General features: G+C 48.7%; 1 protein-coding gene across 1 annotated transcript in view; it reads left to right on the top strand.

The window, feature by feature from the left end:
- adgrl4 (adhesion G protein-coupled receptor L4) overlaps positions 1–18112 on the top strand; it is an 87632-nt gene that overhangs the window by 65768 nt on the left and 3752 nt on the right. The window contains exons 13-14 of the mRNA XM_055641293.1: positions 6951–7042; positions 13494–13662. Of these exons, the coding sequence (XP_055497268.1) occupies positions 6951–7042; positions 13494–13662 (261 nt within the window). The remainder of the gene's footprint in view (positions 1–6950; positions 7043–13493; positions 13663–18112) is intronic.

Consider the following 18112-nt stretch of genomic DNA (forward strand, 5'->3'; position numbering starts at 1 on the left):
TGTTCCCAATGTTGGGCGAGTCCAGAACCAGGGGGTCACAGTCTTAGAATAAAGGGGAGGTCATTTAAGACTGAGGTGAGAAAAAACTTTTTCTCCCAGAGAGTTGTGAATTTATGGAATTCCCTGCCCCAGAGGGCAGTGGAGGCCAAATCACTGGATGGATTTAAGAGAGAGTTAGATAGAGCTCTAGGGGCTAGTGGAGTCAAGGTGTATGGGAAGAAGGCAGGCACTGGTTATTGATAGGGGACGATCAGCCATGATCACAAAGAATGGCGGTGCTGGCTCGAAGGGCCGAATGGCCTCCTCCTGCACCTATTGTCTATTGTCTATCCATGTCCTCTTCTCTCCGATGACAGCTCAGCAACATCCTCTCTCACTGCAACATTCTATCTTTGTCCCGCCCCCTCCCCTGACCTCAGTCTGAAGAAGGGTCTCAACCCGAAACGTCACCCATTTCTTCTCTCCAGAGATGCCGCCTGTCCCGCTGAGTTACTCCAGCCATTTTGTGTCTAGTAGCCATGTACCTGACTAACTCTTTCTTAAACGTCAGGATAGTCCCTGCCTCAACGACCAACGTCTGGCGGGCTCGTTCGATACACGCACCGTCCTGAGTGTGAAAAAGCTACCCCTCAGATTCCTATAATAATAATAATAATAATAACTTTATTTATAAAGCACTTTTAGGCAACATCAGTTACCACAAAGTGCTGTACAAGGGAAATCAACAGAAAGTTATCACAAAACTAAAACCATTAAAACGACAGGACTATAAAAACAGTAAAAAATTAAAAGACATTAAAAGCACTAAAACAGGAACAATGTCTCAGCCAGTGTCGAAAGCCAGTGAATAAAAGTGCGTTTTTAGGGAGGATTTAAAGATGGACAGTGAAGGGGCCTGTCTGATCTGCAGCGGCAAAGTGTTCCAAAGTGCCGGTGCAGCAACAGAAAAGGCTCTATCCCCTCTGAGCTTCCGCTTAGACCTTGGTACCTCAAGGAGCAGCTGATCCGCTGACCTGAGGCACCGGGTAGGAGCATATAGGTGGAGCAGCTCAGAGAGGCTATGAAAGAATTTGTTACTCTGCTGTACCACCATGGCTACTGGGGGCTGGTGGTTGAAGCAGATACGAGAGTGATGTTTAAGAGACTTTTGGACAAGCACATTTTAGGAGCCATTTATGCTAAAGCTAGCTACTGTGGGCATATCATATAATTTTGTCTAGATATTTCTAGCAGTATTAGTTTCATCACTTGGAGGCGGGCATTAGATGCATAGATGGGTGTGACATATATCATATCGGACAAGAAGTGACCAGACCAGACCAGGCTCAGGGGTGGAGACACACAGTTCACACTTAAATAGTCAATAGACAATAGGTGCAGGAGTAGGCCATTCGGCCCTTCGAGCCAGCACCACCATTCAATGTGATCCCCAATCAGTACCCCATTCCTGCCTTCTCATCATATCCCCTGATTCCCCTATCTTTAACAGCCCTATCTAGCTCTCTCTTGAAAGTATCCAGAGAGCCGGCCTCCACCGCCCTCTGAGGCAGAGAATTCCACAGACTCACAACTCTCTGCGTGTAAAAGTATTTCCTCGTCTCCGTTCTAAATGGCTTACCCCTTATTCTTAAACTGTGTGGCCCCTGGTTCTGGACTACCCTAACATCGGGAACATGTTTCCTGCCTCTAGCGTGTCCAAACCTTTAATAATCTTATATGTTTCAATAAGATATCCTCTCATCCTTCTAAACTCCAGAGTGTACAAGCCCAGCCGCTCCATTCTCTCAGCATATGACAGTCCCCCCCATCCCAGGAATTAAACTTGTATACCTACACTGCTCTCCCTCAATAGCAAGAATGTCCTTCCTCAAATTAGGGGACCAAAACTGCACACAATACTCCAGGTGTGGTCTCACTAGAGCTCTGTACAACTGCAGAAGGACCTCTTTGCTCCTAATCTCAACTTGTTATGAAGGCCAACATGCCATTCGCTTTCTTCACTGCCCGCTGTACCTGCATGCTTACTTTCATTGACTGATGAACAAGGACCCCCAGATCCCAAATGTAATGGAAATTTCTTCCTTTTCCAATGCAAGCGAAGGTGGCTACGGTGCTGTTTCATGATAACGGCTGGATGATCTGTTCTTTTTATCTGTGTAGTCATGGTAACGGAAAGTGGGACATTGTAAAAGGAAGAAATTGCCATCACACACACACATAGTTATGCAGGGAATGGAGGGATATGAACTAGGTGCAGGCAGATATGGGTTGATAGGTTATCAGCTGCAACCTTCCCTCCCATTGACGAACTGTACACTGCAAGGGCCAGGAAGCGAGCGGGTAAGATCATCTCTGTCTCCTCTCACCCTGGCCACAAACTCTTTGAATCACTTCCCTCTGGAAGGCAACTCCGGACTGTCAAAGCCACCACAGCCAGACATAAAAACAGCTTTTTCCCACGAGTAGTAGCTCTACTCAATAACCAAAAATCTGTAGCCTCCTTTTGCTCAGGTATTTTATTTAATTCACATGTTTAATCGATAATGTTTTATTATTAATGTTTAATGTTTTATGTGTTATTCCTAACTGTCACTGTATGTCACGTTGTCACTTGCGGGCGGAGCACCAGGGCAAATTCCTTGTATGTGAATACTTGGCCAATAAACTCATTCATTCATTCATAGACACAAAATGCTGGAGTAACTCAGCAGGTCGGGCCAAAGGCTGCGGAGGCCTAGTCAATAGATACTTTTAAAGGCAGAAGATAGATAGGTTCTTGATTGGTACAGGTGTCAGGGCTTATGGGGGGAAGGCAGGAGAATAGGGGTTGAGGGGGGGAAGATAGATCAGCCATGATTGAATGGTGGAGTAGACTTGATGGGGCCAAATGGCCTAATTCTTCTATCGCTGATGAACCTATGAACATCTTTGGAGAAAAGAAATAGGTAATCTTGTGGGTCGAGATCTTTCTTCAGACTGAGTGCCAGGGGAGAGGGAAAGCTGAGGTATCAAAAGGTATAGAGAACAAAAGAATGAATGGTGTGAAAAGAGCAAATCAAGGCCAGAATCGCAGGGGAGCAGTGAGAGGGAGTTATATTAAGATAACTCCTTGGAATAGGAGTGCAGGAAGGAACTGCAGGTGCTGGTTTAAACTGAAGATAGACGCAAAAGGCTGGAGTAACTCAGTGGGTCAGACAGCATCTCTGGAGGAAAGGAATAGGTGATGTTAGGGGGTCAAAACCCTTCTTCAGACCCTTGGAATAAGAGTTGGTTTTGGCATCATGACTGGCAGAGACATTGTGGACCAAAGGGCCTACTGCTGTGTTGTACTGTGTTCAAGAGGGAACTGCAGATGCTGGAAGTTCGAAGGTACACAAAATTGCTGGAGAAACTCAGCGGGTGCAGCAGCATCTATGGAGCGAAGGAAATAGGCAACGTTTCGGGCCGAAACCCTTCTTCAGACTGATGGGGGGTGGGGGGCGAGAAGGAAGGAAAAGGGGAGGAGGAGGAGCCCGAGGGCGGGGGGATAGGAGGGTGGGAGGAGACAGCTAGAGGGTTAAGGAAGGGGAGGAGACAGCAAGGGCTAGCAAAATTGGGAGAAGTCAATGTTAATGCCATCCGGACGCAAGGTCGCCAGGCGGAATATGAGGTGCTGTTCCTCCAATTTCCGCTGTTGCTCACTCTGGCAATGCTGTGTTGAACTGTTCTCTAACTTCAGGTAGCCCTTGCTCTCCCCTCTCTCTCCATTCCCTCCCCCTTCCCAGTTCTCCCACTATTCTTACTGTCTCCGACTACATTCTATCTCTGTCCCGCCCCCTCCCCCGCCATCAGTCTGAAGAAGGGTCTCGACCCGGAAACGTCACCCATTCCTTCTCTCCAGAGATGCCGCCTGTCCCGCTGAGTTACTCCAGCATTTCTTGTCTACCTTTGTACTGTTCTATGTTCTATGAGTCTTACGAGCCAGAGATGTGATGCATAGAGTCAGGGTCGATAAAAATAGGGCACTTCAGCCCACCAGATCCATGCTGAAATATATCCTTGTTTACAAGGATGTTGTAAAGACTTGTGGGTCTGAGCTATAAGGGGATATTGGGCAGGCTGGGACTTTATTCCCTGGAGCTCAGGAGGCTGAGGGGTGATCTTATAGAGGTGTATAAAATCATGAGGAGAATAGATCGGGTAGGAGCACAAAGTCTCTTGCCCAGGGTTGGTGAATCAAGGACCAGAGGATAGAGGGGGTGAAAGTCTTTTTCCAGGGTGGGGGATTGCAGAATAACGCAAGTTGTGAGTCTGTGGAATTCTCTGCCTTAGAGGGCGGTGGAGGCCGGCTCTCTGGATACTTTCAAGAGAGAGCTAGATAGGGCTCTTAAAGATAGCGGAGTCAGGGGATATAGGGAGAAGGCAGGAACGGGGTACTGATTGTGGATGATCAGCCATGATCACATTGACTGGCGGTGCTGGCTCGAAGGGCCAAATGGCCTACTCCTGCACCTATTGTCTATTGTCTATTGGAAGTAGCCTGTGATTTAGGGCCAGTGCAAGCAGTTAAAGAAAGAACTGCAGATGCTGGAAAAATCAATGGGAGACAAAAATGCTGGAGAAACTCAGTGGGTGAGGCAGTATTTTTTAAGAAAGAACTGCAGATGCTGGGAAAATCGGAGGTAGTTTAATTTGGTTTAGTTTGGAGATACAGCACGGAAACAGGCCCTTCCGTCCATCGATTCCGCGCCGGCCAGCGATCCCCGCACACTAACACTATCCTGCACACACTAGGGACAATTTACATTTACACCAAGTCAACTAACCTACAAACCTGCACGTCTTTGGAGTGTGGGAGGATATCAGATTTCGAAGAAAACGCACGCGGTCACGTGGTGAACGTACAAACTCCGAACAGACAGCACCCGTGGTCGGGGTCGAACCAGGCAGCAACTCTGCCACTGCACCACCGTGCTTCCCACCTCTACTGATGCGCCACCGTGCCACCCGGGACAAGAAAGAGGATATATTGGTACATAGATGGAACAAGAATGGTAGATGCACTCAGGCACGGAAATCAAAATGTTAGAAGGGACCGGGGGACAGAGGGGGACACAATTTTTTGCCGGCCGCACACACACACTCACACACACACGCGCAAGGCTTCGGAGGCTCAATCCACCGCTAAATGCAGCTCAACTCTGTCTGTCTCGCCGGGTTAACCTACAGCCCTGCCTGGACTGACGGGATACCAGCGCTGCTTCTCCACGCTGGCTGTGGGCCTGGGCAAGTCCAGTCAGGGCTGTAGGTTAACCAGGCGGGACAGGCAAAGTTGAGCTGGGTTTAGCGCTGCTTGTCTGTGCTGGCTGTGGAACTGGGGGTACAGCTCCCATCTGACTCCCGACCTCTCTGGCCACCAGTGGGGAGGGGGGGGGGGCATTCGGGTGGGGACGGGACAACGCCGGTGAGCCGGGATCGATCCTGGCTGCGGATGAGGCGCAGGTCTGTGCCGAGAGTGTTTTGGCACGTCTCCCTCCTCCAATCATCGCGCTGAATCATCATGTCCCGCCCCCATTGCCTGCTGACTGACGTCTCTCTCGTCCAACCGGCGCCCTTCAATGTCCCACCCCCACTGTCTCGCGGAAAGCGGAGATTTTAAAATCCGGATTACAAAAACTTGGGGGGGATGTCCCCTACCTCTCAGAACAGAGGGGGACGTGTTCCCCCTGCCCACCCCGGGATTACCACCCCTGGAAGCACAGAGTCGTTCACTTAGAGAATTAAAAAAAGGGGACATGGGTTTTAGGTGAGAGGAAAAGATTAAATATGAACCTGAGAGACACAGAGGATGGTGGCTGCCAGGTACTACAATAACTTTTTAAAGACACTCTAAAGGACTGGTACATGGATAGGAAAGGTGTTGAGGGAATTGGGACAAACGTGGACAAGTGGAACAAGTTTAGATGGGGCATCCTGGTCGGCATGGTGACTTGGGCCGGCGTCTGTATCCATAAGATAGACACAAATTGCTGTAGTAACTCAGCGGGAATAGATCGGGTAGATGCACAGAGTCTCTTGCCCATAGGTGAATCGAGGACCAGAGGACATCGGTTCAAGGTGAAGGGGAAAGGATTTAATAGGAATCTGAGGGGTAACTTTTTCCACACAAAGGGTGGTGGGTGTATGGTGCCTGCCAGAGGAGGTAACCACTGACCATATTTCAGCACGGAAACAGGCCATCTTGACCCTTCTAGTCCGTGCCGAACACATAATCTCCCCTAGTCCCATATACCTTCGCTCAGACCATAACCCTCCATTCCCTTTCCATATAACTATCCAATTTATTTTAAATGATAAAAAACGAACCTGCTTCCACTGGAAGCTGGCTACCACTCCTGAGTAAAGAATCACATGTTACCCCTAAACTCAGTCCCTTAATAGACAATATGTCCCAATGGTGCAGGAGTAGTGGGCCATTTCCACGGTCCCTTCATCATTTTAAAAGCCAGCACCGCCATTCAATGTGATCATGGCTGATCATCCACAATCTGCCGGAGGAGGTAGTTGAGGCTGGGACCTTCCCAACACATTTAAGAGTTGAGGCTGGGACCTTCCCAACATTTAAGAAGCAGTTAGACAGGTACATGGATAGGACAGGGTTGGAGTGATATGGACCAAATGCGGGCAGGTGGGACTAGTGTAGCTGGGACATTGTTGGGCTGTGTGGGCAAGTTGGGCCGAAGGGCCTGTTTCCCTCTATGACTATGACTCTATGATGGCAGTGGAGGCAGATACAATAGTGGTGTTTCAGAAACCATTAGATAACCACATGGACATGGCGGTACGTGGATTAGGTACATGAAGATAAGAGTTGGGCTTGGCATCATACTGCCCGTCTAACCTTCTTTCTCCCTGATGTCTCCAACCCTCTCTCAGTCATCCCTCTTACATTATCTATGCTTATTTCTCAGGTCAACCTCCTGGCATTTGGAGTCATTATTTACAAGGTCTTCCGGCACACATCCATGTTGAAACCGGAAGTGAGTTGCTACGAAAATATTAGGTAAGGTTAAAAATCTGAAATTGTTCATTTAAACTCAGTTGCAATATTCTTCCCCTCTGTTGTCAGTCTTCTGAACAGTCCCTCCGTAAGCTAGCGGTACTGTCCGATTCACCTCCACCTCATTGCGGACTTTGGACTTTGTCTGTGGAACTGGTGTGCTACAATGCTGAGAACATTATTCCGCACTTATCTGTTTCTTCCCCTTTGCTCTACCGATTGTACTTGAGTTTGGCTTGATTGTAATGATATTATATCTCTGATCTGTTTGGATAGCACGCAAAACAAAGGTTTTCACTTTTACTTCACAAGAGGAGGCAATAATTAGCCTAGACCGAAATGAAGGTAGACACAAAATGCTGGAGTAACTCAGCAACGTCTCTGGAGAGAAGCAATGGGTGACGTTTCGGGTCGAGACCCTTCCTTCTCGCGCTAGACGTCAACGAAAATGTGTTTAATTAATTAAACTCGAGATTACTTTATCATTGGCAAACATCCAGCTTCTTTTCCCTATCAAGTAATATTGAAAGTTGTAGGTTGACAAAAGTGCTGGAGAAACTCAGCAGGTGAGGCAGCATCTATGGAGCGAAGGAAATAGGCAACGTTTCGGGTCGAAACCCTTCTTTCGACTTTTTTGCTATAACCAGGTCACTGCATGGAGGTGTATTTCAACGTGTATTGGATTTAAACAAGCATTGGAAGTAGATGAGGCTTCACAATACAGTATGTGTAGGGGTTGTGGATTGTCACCTTGTCGTGACGGAGAAGCTTGTGTGTGGTCCTGAGATCCTGAGAGCGATGCCGTCTGGAGCTATGCTCCTGGTAGGGTCACCCATGGCGGTAAGGTCGAGGGGGAGGTCTCTGACAAAGAGCGACCCAACCAAGACCTCAACGGTGGAACAGGCGGAGGACGATGGCTGACCTTAGTGGAGCGTCACAACGGCTGGGAAGGCGGATGGATGGAGGCTGCAGCAGAAAAGGGTCTCCGGTCGTCTTGGACTCCATGCCACTGGATCCTGACCCAGATCTGTCAAGGACCGTGGGGTGGCTGTCTGTGCACCAGTCTCCCCATGTTAAACAAAGCCACGCACAGGCGTCCTCCATGAGAGTGAGCACCGATGATGATGATGATGATGATGTGTAGGAAGGAACTGCAGACGCTGGTTTAAACCGAAGATGAACACAAAAAGCTGGAGTAACTCAGCGGGTCAGGCAGCATCTGAAGAAGGGTCTCGACCTGAAACGTCACCCCTTCATTCTCTCTCGAGATACCGCCTGTCCCGCTGTGTTACTTCAGCTTTTTGTGCCTATCTTAAGTGGTAGGTGGATACAGGTGAGGGGAGGAGGGGGGTTGGTTGGTAGATGGGTGCAGTAAACGACAAAGGCTGAACTGCGCAGTGGCACAGCGGTAGAGTTGCTGCCTCACTGCGCCGGAGACCCGGGTTCGATCCTGACGGCGGGCGCTGTCTGTACGGAGTTTGTACGTACTCCCTGTGATTCCATGGGTTTTCTGCGGAGAAAAGGAGTCGGCGACGTTTCGGCTTGAGACCCTTCCTTCTTCAGACTGAGAGTCAGGGGAGAGGGAAATGTTTTTGTGTGTTGTCCAAGTCTATGTGCCTGTGAAGCTGCTGCTGCAAGACTTCTGTTGTTCCTATACCATTAGTTTACCTTTGTATAGAGATACAATGCGGAAACAGGCCCTTCAGCCCATCGAGTCCGTGCTGGCCAACAATCCCCGCATGCTAATGCTATCCTACACACACTAGGGACAATTTACAATTATACCAAGTCAAATAACCTACTAACCTGTATGCCGTATGGTATACCGGAGAATCAGAGATTGGGGGCAGCACGGTGGCGCAGCGGTAGAGTTGCTGCCCTACAGCGCCATAGACAATAGACAATAGACAATAGGTGCAGGAGTAGGCCATTCGGCCCTTCGAGCCAGCACCGCCATTCAATGTGATCATGGCTGATCATCCCCAATCAGTATCCCGTTCCTGCCTTCTCCCCATATCCCCTGACTCCGCTATTTCTAAGAGCCCTATCTAGCTCCCTCTTGAAAGCATCCAGAGAACCGGCCTCCAGAGAATTCCACAGACTCACAACTCTCTGTGAGAAAAAGTGTTTCCTCGTCTCCGTTCTAAATGGCTTACCCCTCATTCTTAAACTGTGGCCCCTGGTTGGGATTGAAAGCCCGGCTTCCATCCCAACTACGGGTGCTGTCTGCACAGAGTTTGCACGTTCTTCCCGTGCCCGCGTGGGTTTTTCTCCGAGATCCGCGCTTTCCTCCCACACTCCAAAGACGCACAGGATTGTAGGCTTGTAAATTGTCCCTGGTGTGTGTAGGGTAGTGTTAGTGTGGTCAACGTGGCCTCTGTGGACCTGTTTCTGCGCTGTATCTCTAAAGCTAAAAATCCCGGAGAAAATCACGGGGAGAACGTACGAACTCCATACAGACAGCGCCCGTGGTCGGGATGGAACCCGGGTCGGTGGCGCTGCAAGGCAGCAACTCTACCGCTGCGCCGCCGTGCCTGTGCACATATGCCAATGAACTTGACGTGACTGCCATCCAAATAGAACAAGTGAGGACACAGATCTGTAAACCTGCAAACGCTGAAAGCTCATTAATTACAAGTGATAAATTGCCCCTGTAGCAGAAGTGACAGCACTGTAATTCAACTAAAACCACCTCCTAAGTAAGCAGGCAGCTGGCGGGTGGATGAAACACAGTGCCGCTGGTGTAGCAAGGAACTGCAGACTCTGGTTTGCACCCAAGATAGACAAAAAGTGCCCGAGTAACTCAACTGGCCAAGCAGCATCTATGGAGGAGAGGAATAGGTGACATTTTGGGTTGAGAACAGCCTGAGAACAGTGCCACTTCTCCTGGTCTTTCTTTAAGACGAGGTCCTGTGGTGGAACCGATATGTTCATGATTCCCTTACTCTTGGTAAAAGACTGAAGGGCCTGACCCACTTGGCGATTTTTTTCGGCGATTGCCGGCGTCATATCAGAGTCACCAAAAGATTTTGAACATTTCAAAATCCAGTGGCGACAAAATAAACGTTACGACACTTGAAAAAACACAGCGCGCCAATACGTCATCAGGCTGCAGATTTTTCGGTGACCTTATACGTCAGTCAATGATGCCGGCAGTCGCCGAAAAAATCGCCAAGTGGGACTGGCCCTTGAGTACATTTATCCCATCTATTCACTACACCTGGCACAGCACGGTGGCACAGCAGTAGAGTTGCTGCCTTATAGCGCTTACAGCGCCAGAGACCTCCGTTCGATCCAATGTACCGAAAGTCTTCTTCACCGCTCTATCTACCAATGGTAGAGTCGCTGCCTCACAGCGCCAGAGACCCGCGTTCGATCCTGCCTATGGGTGCTCTTTGAACGGAGTTTGCACGCTCTCCCCGTGACCTGCGTGGGTTTTCTCCGAGATTTTCGGTTTCCTCCCACACTCCAAAGACGTGCAGGTTTGTAGATCAATTGGCTTGGTGTAAATGTGAATTGTCCCCAGCGCGTATAGTGTTAATGTGCGGGGATTGCTGGTCGGTGAGGACTCGGTGGGCCGAAGGGCCTGTTTGTAAACTCATCCAGACTCAGCCTCTTGCTCTCCAAGGAATAAAGTACTAGCCTGCCCAGCCTCTCCTTGTAGATCAGGTCCTGAAATCCTGGCAACGTTCTTGTAAGCCTTCTCTGTATTCGTTCCAGCTTAATGGCGTCTTACCTCGTCAACCCTTAGCACAACTGTCACATAATGTCCCAGTCTCTAGCCACTTCCCTGACTGATAGAAACATAGAAACATAGAAACATAGAAACATAGAAATTAGGTGCAGGAGTAGGCCATTAGGCCCTTCGAGCCTGCACCGCCATTCAATATGATCATGGCTGATCATCCAACTCAGTATCCCGTACCTGCCTTCTCTCCATACCCCCTGATCCCCTTAGCCACAAGGACCACATCTAACTCACTCTTAAATATAGCCAATGAACTGGCCTCAAACTCTGTGGCAGAGAGTTCCAGAGATTCACCACTCTCTGTGTGAAAAAAGTTCTTCTCATCTCGGTTTTAAAGGATTTCCCCCTTATCCTTAAGCTGTGACCCCTTGTCCTGGACTTCCCCAACATCGGGAACAATCTTCCTGCATCTAGCCTGTCCAACCCCTTAAGGCCAATGCATTAAATGGTTTCTTCACCACCCTATCTACCAAAGGTAGAGCTGCTGCCTCACAGCGCCAGAGACCCAACTTCAACCCTGACCACGGGGGCTGTCTGTGCAGAGTTTGCACGTTCTCCCCGTGACCGCGTGGGATTTCTCCGGGTGTTCCTGTTTCCTCCCACATCCTAAAGACGTACCGGTATGTAGGTTAATTGGCTTCTGTAAACTGCCCCCTAACATTTAATGGGCTGTCCCACTTGCCGATTTTTTTTGGCAACTGTCGGCATCATTGACTGACATATCAGGTCACCGAAAAAGTCACGGCGTGATGATGTATTGACGCGCGCCGCTTCCTCAAGCGCCGCAACATTTTTTTGTCGTCACTGGATTTTGAAATGTACGAAATAGAAACATAGAATCATAGGTGCAGGAGGAGGCCATTCGGCCCTTCGAGCCAGCACCGCCATTCATTGTGATCATGGCTGATCGTCCCCAATCAGTAACCCGTGCCTGCCTTCTCCCTATATCCCTTGACTCCATTACCTGGTGGTGCAGGCTCGAAGGGCCGAATGGCCTACTCCTGCACCTAATTTCTATGTTTCTACCTAATTTCTATTAGCCCCTAGAACTCTATCTAACTCTCTCTTAAATCCATCCAGTGACTTGGCCTCCACTGCCCTCTGTGGCAAGGAATTCCATAAATTCACAACTCCCCGAGTGAAAAAGTTTTTTCTCACCTCAGTCTTAAATGACCTCCCCTTTATTCTAAGAAAAAGGGGAGGTCATTTAAGACTGAGGTGAGAAAAAACTTTTTCACCCGGGGAGTTGTGAATTTATGGAATTTATGAAATCTTTCGGCGACCCTGATACGTCAGTCAATGACGGCGGCAGTCGCCGAAAAAAATCGGCAAGTGCGACAGGCCCTGTAGGATGCAAACATGGGATGCCATGGGACTGGTGTGTACAGGTGATCGATGATCAGCTAGGAGTCAGTGGCTGAAGGGCCTGTTTCCATGCTGTAGCACAAACTAAAGAAAAACTAAAACCTGTGACTTCACGTTCTGGGAGCACGTTACTTGTAGACGTTGTCTAGCTCGGTGTGGATGGTGAACTAATGAGTAGAACACCAAGTGCTGGAGTAACTCAGCGGGTCAGGCAGCATCTCTGGAGAACATGGATAGGTGACGTTTCACAGAGTGCTGGAGTAACTCAGCGGGTCAGGCAGCATCTATGGAGCTATGGAAATAGGCAACGTTTCGGGTCGAAACCCTTCCGGGTTTCGGCCCGAAACGTTGCCTATTTCCAGAAGGGTTTCGGCCCGAAACGTTGCCTATTTCCTTCGCTCCATAGATGCTGCTGCACCATAACTCAGCGTGTCAGGCAGCATCTGTGGAGAACGTGGATAGGTGACGTTTCACAGAGTGCTGGAGTAACTCAGCGGGTCAGGCAGCATCTCTGGAGAACATGGATAGGTGACGTTTCACAGAGTGCTGGAGTAACTCAGCGGGTCAGGCAGCATCTGTGGAGAACGTCGATAGGTGACGTTTCACAGAGTGCTGGAGTAACTCAGCGGGTCAGGCAGCATCTGTGGAGAACATGGATAGGTGATGTTTCACAGAGTGCTGGAGTAACTCAGCGGGTCAGGCAGCATCTCTGGAGAACATGGATAGGTGACGTTTCACAGAGTGCTGGAGTAACTCAGCGGGTCAGGCAGCATCTGTGGAGAACGTGGATAGGTAACATTTCGAGTCAGTCGTTCTCCAGACTGGTCCAAACCCGAGACATCACATATCGATGTCCCGACAGAAGGGTCCCGACCCAAAACGCCACCTATCCATGTCGTCCCGAAATTTAGTTTAGTTTAGTTTAGTTTAGAGACACAGCGTTGAAACAGGCCCTTCGACCCAGCGAGTCCACACCGATCACAGCGATCCCAGCACGCTAACACTATCCTACACACACTAGGGACAATTTACAATTATACCCAAGCCATTTAACCTATAAGTCCATACGCCTTTGGAGTGTGGGAGGAAACCGGAGATCCCGGAGAAAACCCACGCAGGACACGGGGAGAGCGTACAAAATCCGTACAGACAGCACCCGTAGTCGGGATCGAACCCGGGTGCCTGGCGCTGTATGGCAGCAAATCTACCACTGTGTCGCCCAGTGACCGATGCTGCCTGACCCGCTGAGTTACTCCAGCACTCTGTGTTCTACGCAAGATGGCGGCATCTGCAGTTCCTTGCGCCTGCAGTGAAGTAATGCTATCTCTCTGTCCCTTGCAGGTCATGCGCCCGGGGTGCTCTGGCCCTGCTCTTCCTCCTCGGTGCCACTTGGACCTTTGGCGTGCTGCACATTATCAAGGGGTCCCTGGTGACGGCGTACCTCTTCACCATCTCCAATGCCTTCCAAGGGATGTTCATCTTCATATTCCTCTGCGTCCTTTCAAAGAAGGTAAGTTTCAAATCTCCGGACAAAGAGCTTGTCAAATGACACGGGGGGGGGGGGGGGGGGGATGTTTCATTTGGTTGGTGAGATAGAATAAACCTGTCGTAGGTCCCCCTCGGTCATGACTGACCATGGGTGATGCATCCTAGTTGTTGGCCGTTTGCTCTAAACCTCGGCTAGAGCAGCATTGCTTGTGGCTGAAGCCACTAATATGGGAAACATAGAAACATGAGAGGAATAGATCGGGTAAACGGGCAGAGTCTCTTGCCCAGAATTGGGGACATCGAGAACCAGAGGATGTAGGTTTAAGGTGAGGGGGGGAGGGGTGGGGGGGGGGGGGGGGGGGGGGGAGATTTAATGGGAACCTGAGGGGTAACTTGTTTTTTACAAAGAAGATGGTGGATGTATGGAACGGGCTGCCGGAAATGGTAGTTGAGGCTGGTGCTATCACAACATTTAAGAACCATAGGCTCATGGACAGGGAAGGTTTAGAGCGATATGGGCTAAACGTAGGCAGGTGGGGCTAGTGTAGATGGAACATGTTGGTCAACGTTGGCAAGGATGGCCTGAGGAGCCAGTTTCCACGCTGTATCACTCTATATCAGCAGCATCTTTGGAGGACATGGATGGGCGAGATTTAAAGTTGGGTCTGAAGAAGGGTCTCGACCCAAAACGTCACCCATTCCTTCTCTCCAGAGATGCTGCACGTCCCCGCTGAGTTACTCCAGCATTTTGTGCCTATCTTCGGTTTAAACCAGCAGCTGCAATTCCTTCCTACACATTTAAAGTTGGGACCCTTCTTCAGAGTCTGATCATCCGCAATCAGTCTGATCATCAGTTTTTCACACAGAGAGTGGTGAATCTCTGGAATTCTCTGCCGCAGAGGGTAGTTGAGGCCAGTTCATTGGCTATATTTAAGAGGGAGTTAGATGTGGCCCTTGTGGCTAAGAGGATCAGGGGGTATGGAGAGAAGGCAGGTACGGGATACTGAGTTGGATGATCAGCCATGATCATATTGAATGGCGGTGCAGGCTCGAAGGGCCGAATGGCCTACTCCTGCAACTAATTTCTATGTTTCTATGTTTCTATGAGTCAGAGGTGCTGCCTGAACCAATATTGGCGGAGTTCTGTTCCCGATGTCGGGGGAGTCCAGAACCAGGGGCCACAGTTAAAGAATAAGGGGCAAGCCATTTAGAACGGAGACGAGGAAAAACTTTTTCACCCAGAGAGTTGCGAATCTGTGGAATTCTCTGCCTCAGAAAGCAATGGAGGCCTCTTCACTGGATGCTTTCAGAGAGAGTAAGAAAGGGCTCTTAACGATAGCGGAGTCAGGGGATATGGGGAGAAGGCAAGAATGGGATACTGATTGTGGATGATCAGCCATGATTACAGTGAATGGCGGTGCTGGCGTGAACTCCTGCACCTAGTGTCTATTGTTGATTGTCTATTGACACTTTGAGTTCCTCCAGCACTGTGTGTTCTATACAAGGTTCCACCATCAGTTCCCTGTGTCTCTCCCCGGATTCCATTTTCCAAGTTTCAATACACAACAAAACAAAAAGGTGGCGATCTGTTTTTTTTTCAATTCCACATTTTGATTCAACTCGTGAGATATTGCAAATCTTGCGTCTAAGTTAAATAGCTGGAATATTGTTAACGATCTGCATAATTAGCACTGTGAATAGTATCATAGCAACATCTTTATTACATGCTGACATATCGCGTTATATTCCAACGACCACCTGATAATTGGAAATAAATAGCTTTCTAATTACATTGCTATTCAAAGTATATACAAGCATTAGCATTATTACCCCAGGAACCGTGAGACTCTGAGATAGCTTGGGCCCTGATGTTGTCAACAATGAAGTTTTAGTTGCTGGCTTGTTTGTTTGTGACTTGTTCCCTCCCGCAGTCTTCCATAGCAAATTTCAGCAAACAAGTTTAGATTAGTTCAGTTTGGTTTAGTTTATTGTCACGTGTGCCGAGGTACAGTGAAAAGCCTTTGTTGCGTGCTAACCAGTCAGCGGAAAGACAATACGTGATTATAATCGAGCCGTTCACAGTGTACAGATACACAACAAGTGAATATTCAGCGCAAGGTAAAGCCAGTAAAGTCTGATCAAGGATAGTCCGAGCTTCACCAAAGAGGTAGATCATAGTTCAGCACTGCTCTCTGGTTGTGGAAGGATGCTTCCGTTAAGACAGGGGTGGGGAACCTTCTCATATTGGAATGCCGCATTAAGTTAGCTGTAATCTAATAAGGCCGCATCCAAGAAACTTTAATTAGATATACTTCAAAATGTACATTATTTTGTTAAAATAGCCCTCATGACTTACTAATGTTTTAATTGTGGCCGTCAGTCCTGGAGTATTATTTCGTTGAATCTTCTTTTACCCTTTGGTATTTTAAATACGTTCATTTTAAGATTAAAATAAAAATCATAAAAGATGAACAAAAACATACTAATAAAAATAAAAGGATTTGTTCTACAAAATCTGGATTCATTCAAAAGGCCATATAACTTGATAACAATTACAGCAAGGCCGCAGGTTCCCACCCTTCAGTAAGAGAACACACGTGGAAACAGACTTTTATAAACCTGCGCCAGACCATAACCCCGCCATGGGACTTCCCCCCATAGAGGGAGAATTTATTTTTAAATGATAAACTGAACGTACCTAGATTTGAAACTATCTTTTCTGGAAGCCATTCCACACAGCTACCATCTTGTTGAGTAAAGAAGTTCCCCTCATGTTACCCCTAAACTTCAGTCCCTTCATTCTCATGTCATGTCCCCTTGTTTGAATCTTCCCTACTCTCAGTGGGAAAAGCTTTTCTACGTCAACTCTGTCTATCCCTCTCATAATTTTAAAAACCTCTATCAAGTCCCCCCTTAACCTTCTGCGCTCCAAAAATAAAGCCCTAACTTGTTCAACCTTTCTCTGTAACTTAGTTGCTGAAACCCAGGCAACATTCTAGTAAATCTCGAAAAAGGCCGCACTTGATGGCCTAGAAGGCCGCAGATTCCCCACCCCTGCAATAAGAGATACAACGTGGAAACAGACCGTTCTCAGCCCACCGAGTCCGCGCCGACCAGCGATCCCCGCACACTAACGCTATCCTACACACACTAGACACAATTTACATGCATACCAAGCCAATCAGCCTACGAACCTGCACATCTTTGGAGTGTGGTCTTAAGCACTCATTTACCCTAATCCCAATATATTCACTTCACATGTACGTCGACTCCTCCCAGATTCCACCACACAAGGCTAGTTACAGCGGCCAATTGACCTGCAAGTCCCTGGGGTGTGGGAGGAAACCAGAGCACCTGGTGGAAACCCACTCGGTCACAGGGGGAGAACGTGCAAACTTCATGCAGGGAGCACCGGGGCAGCTCAGGATTGAGCCTGGGAGATAGACACCAAAAGCTGGAGTAATTGAGTGGGTCAGGCAGCATCTCTTCTCCTTCTTCTTCTCCTTCTTGCGTTTGAGGCAGCAGAAGTCTGCGGCATAGCGATGCCATCCGGTTTCGACATCCGTAGGTGCCCGCCCTAAAAAAGGGCGCATGCTCCGGGTTGGCGCCAAGCTGCGGCGACTGCTGCTGTCTCTGTTTGTGTCGTAGGCCTGACCGAGGTCAGTTGACAGGGCTCACCGCGAGGAGTTCGGCAGCATGAGTATCTCTGCAGAGAGGAAATAAGTGATGTTTCAGGTCGGAACCCTTCTTCAGACCCTGGGATCTGGAGAGTTGGATTCGTGAAATACCAGCTCTACTAGTTGTGCTGCCCCTTGAATTATGTCGCCCTAAAGATTAATTGCCTGCGATCAATCTGAGCTAATTGTACTCTGTATAGGGGCTGTCCCACTGCGGCAACCTAATTGGCAAGTTTAGAAGAATTTGCCCTCGACTCATGCTCGCAGCATGGTCGACACTAGGTCCTAGGAGGTCTGCGTTACTCTCCTTCATGCTCGAGAGTAGTCCCCGCGTACTCGAGGCCTCAGCTCGGTCGCGGCGTATTTTTCAACATGTTGAAAAACGCCCGCGAGTAAAAAAAGGTCGCCATGGAAAAAATCTATATTTTTTTTTACTCGTCGGTTTAGTCAAACTAGGTTGTAGTAGGTCGGCATGTTAGTCGTAGGTAATCAAAGGTAGTCGCAGATAATCTTCATCATAGTCGTAGGGAGATCGAAGGAGGTCATCTTCACTCTCCACCACTCAGTGTCCAATTTTTCCAAAGCTAGTCTTCAACATAGTCAAAGGAGGTCTTCAAAATGACACTTTTTCAAAAGGGCCTGTCCCACTTGGACGACCTAATCCGCGAGTTCTGGTGAGTTTACTCTCGACTCATACTCGCAGCATGGTCGACACGAGGTCACAGGAGGTCTTCGTAACTCTCCTTCATGCTCGAGAGCGGTCCCCCCGCGTACTCGAGGCCTCAGCTAGACCAC

The sequence above is a fragment of the Leucoraja erinacea genome, chromosome 10, assembly GCF_028641065.1.
Source record: "Leucoraja erinacea ecotype New England chromosome 10, Leri_hhj_1, whole genome shotgun sequence".
Lineage (NCBI taxonomy): Eukaryota > Metazoa > Chordata > Chondrichthyes > Rajiformes > Rajidae > Leucoraja > Leucoraja erinaceus.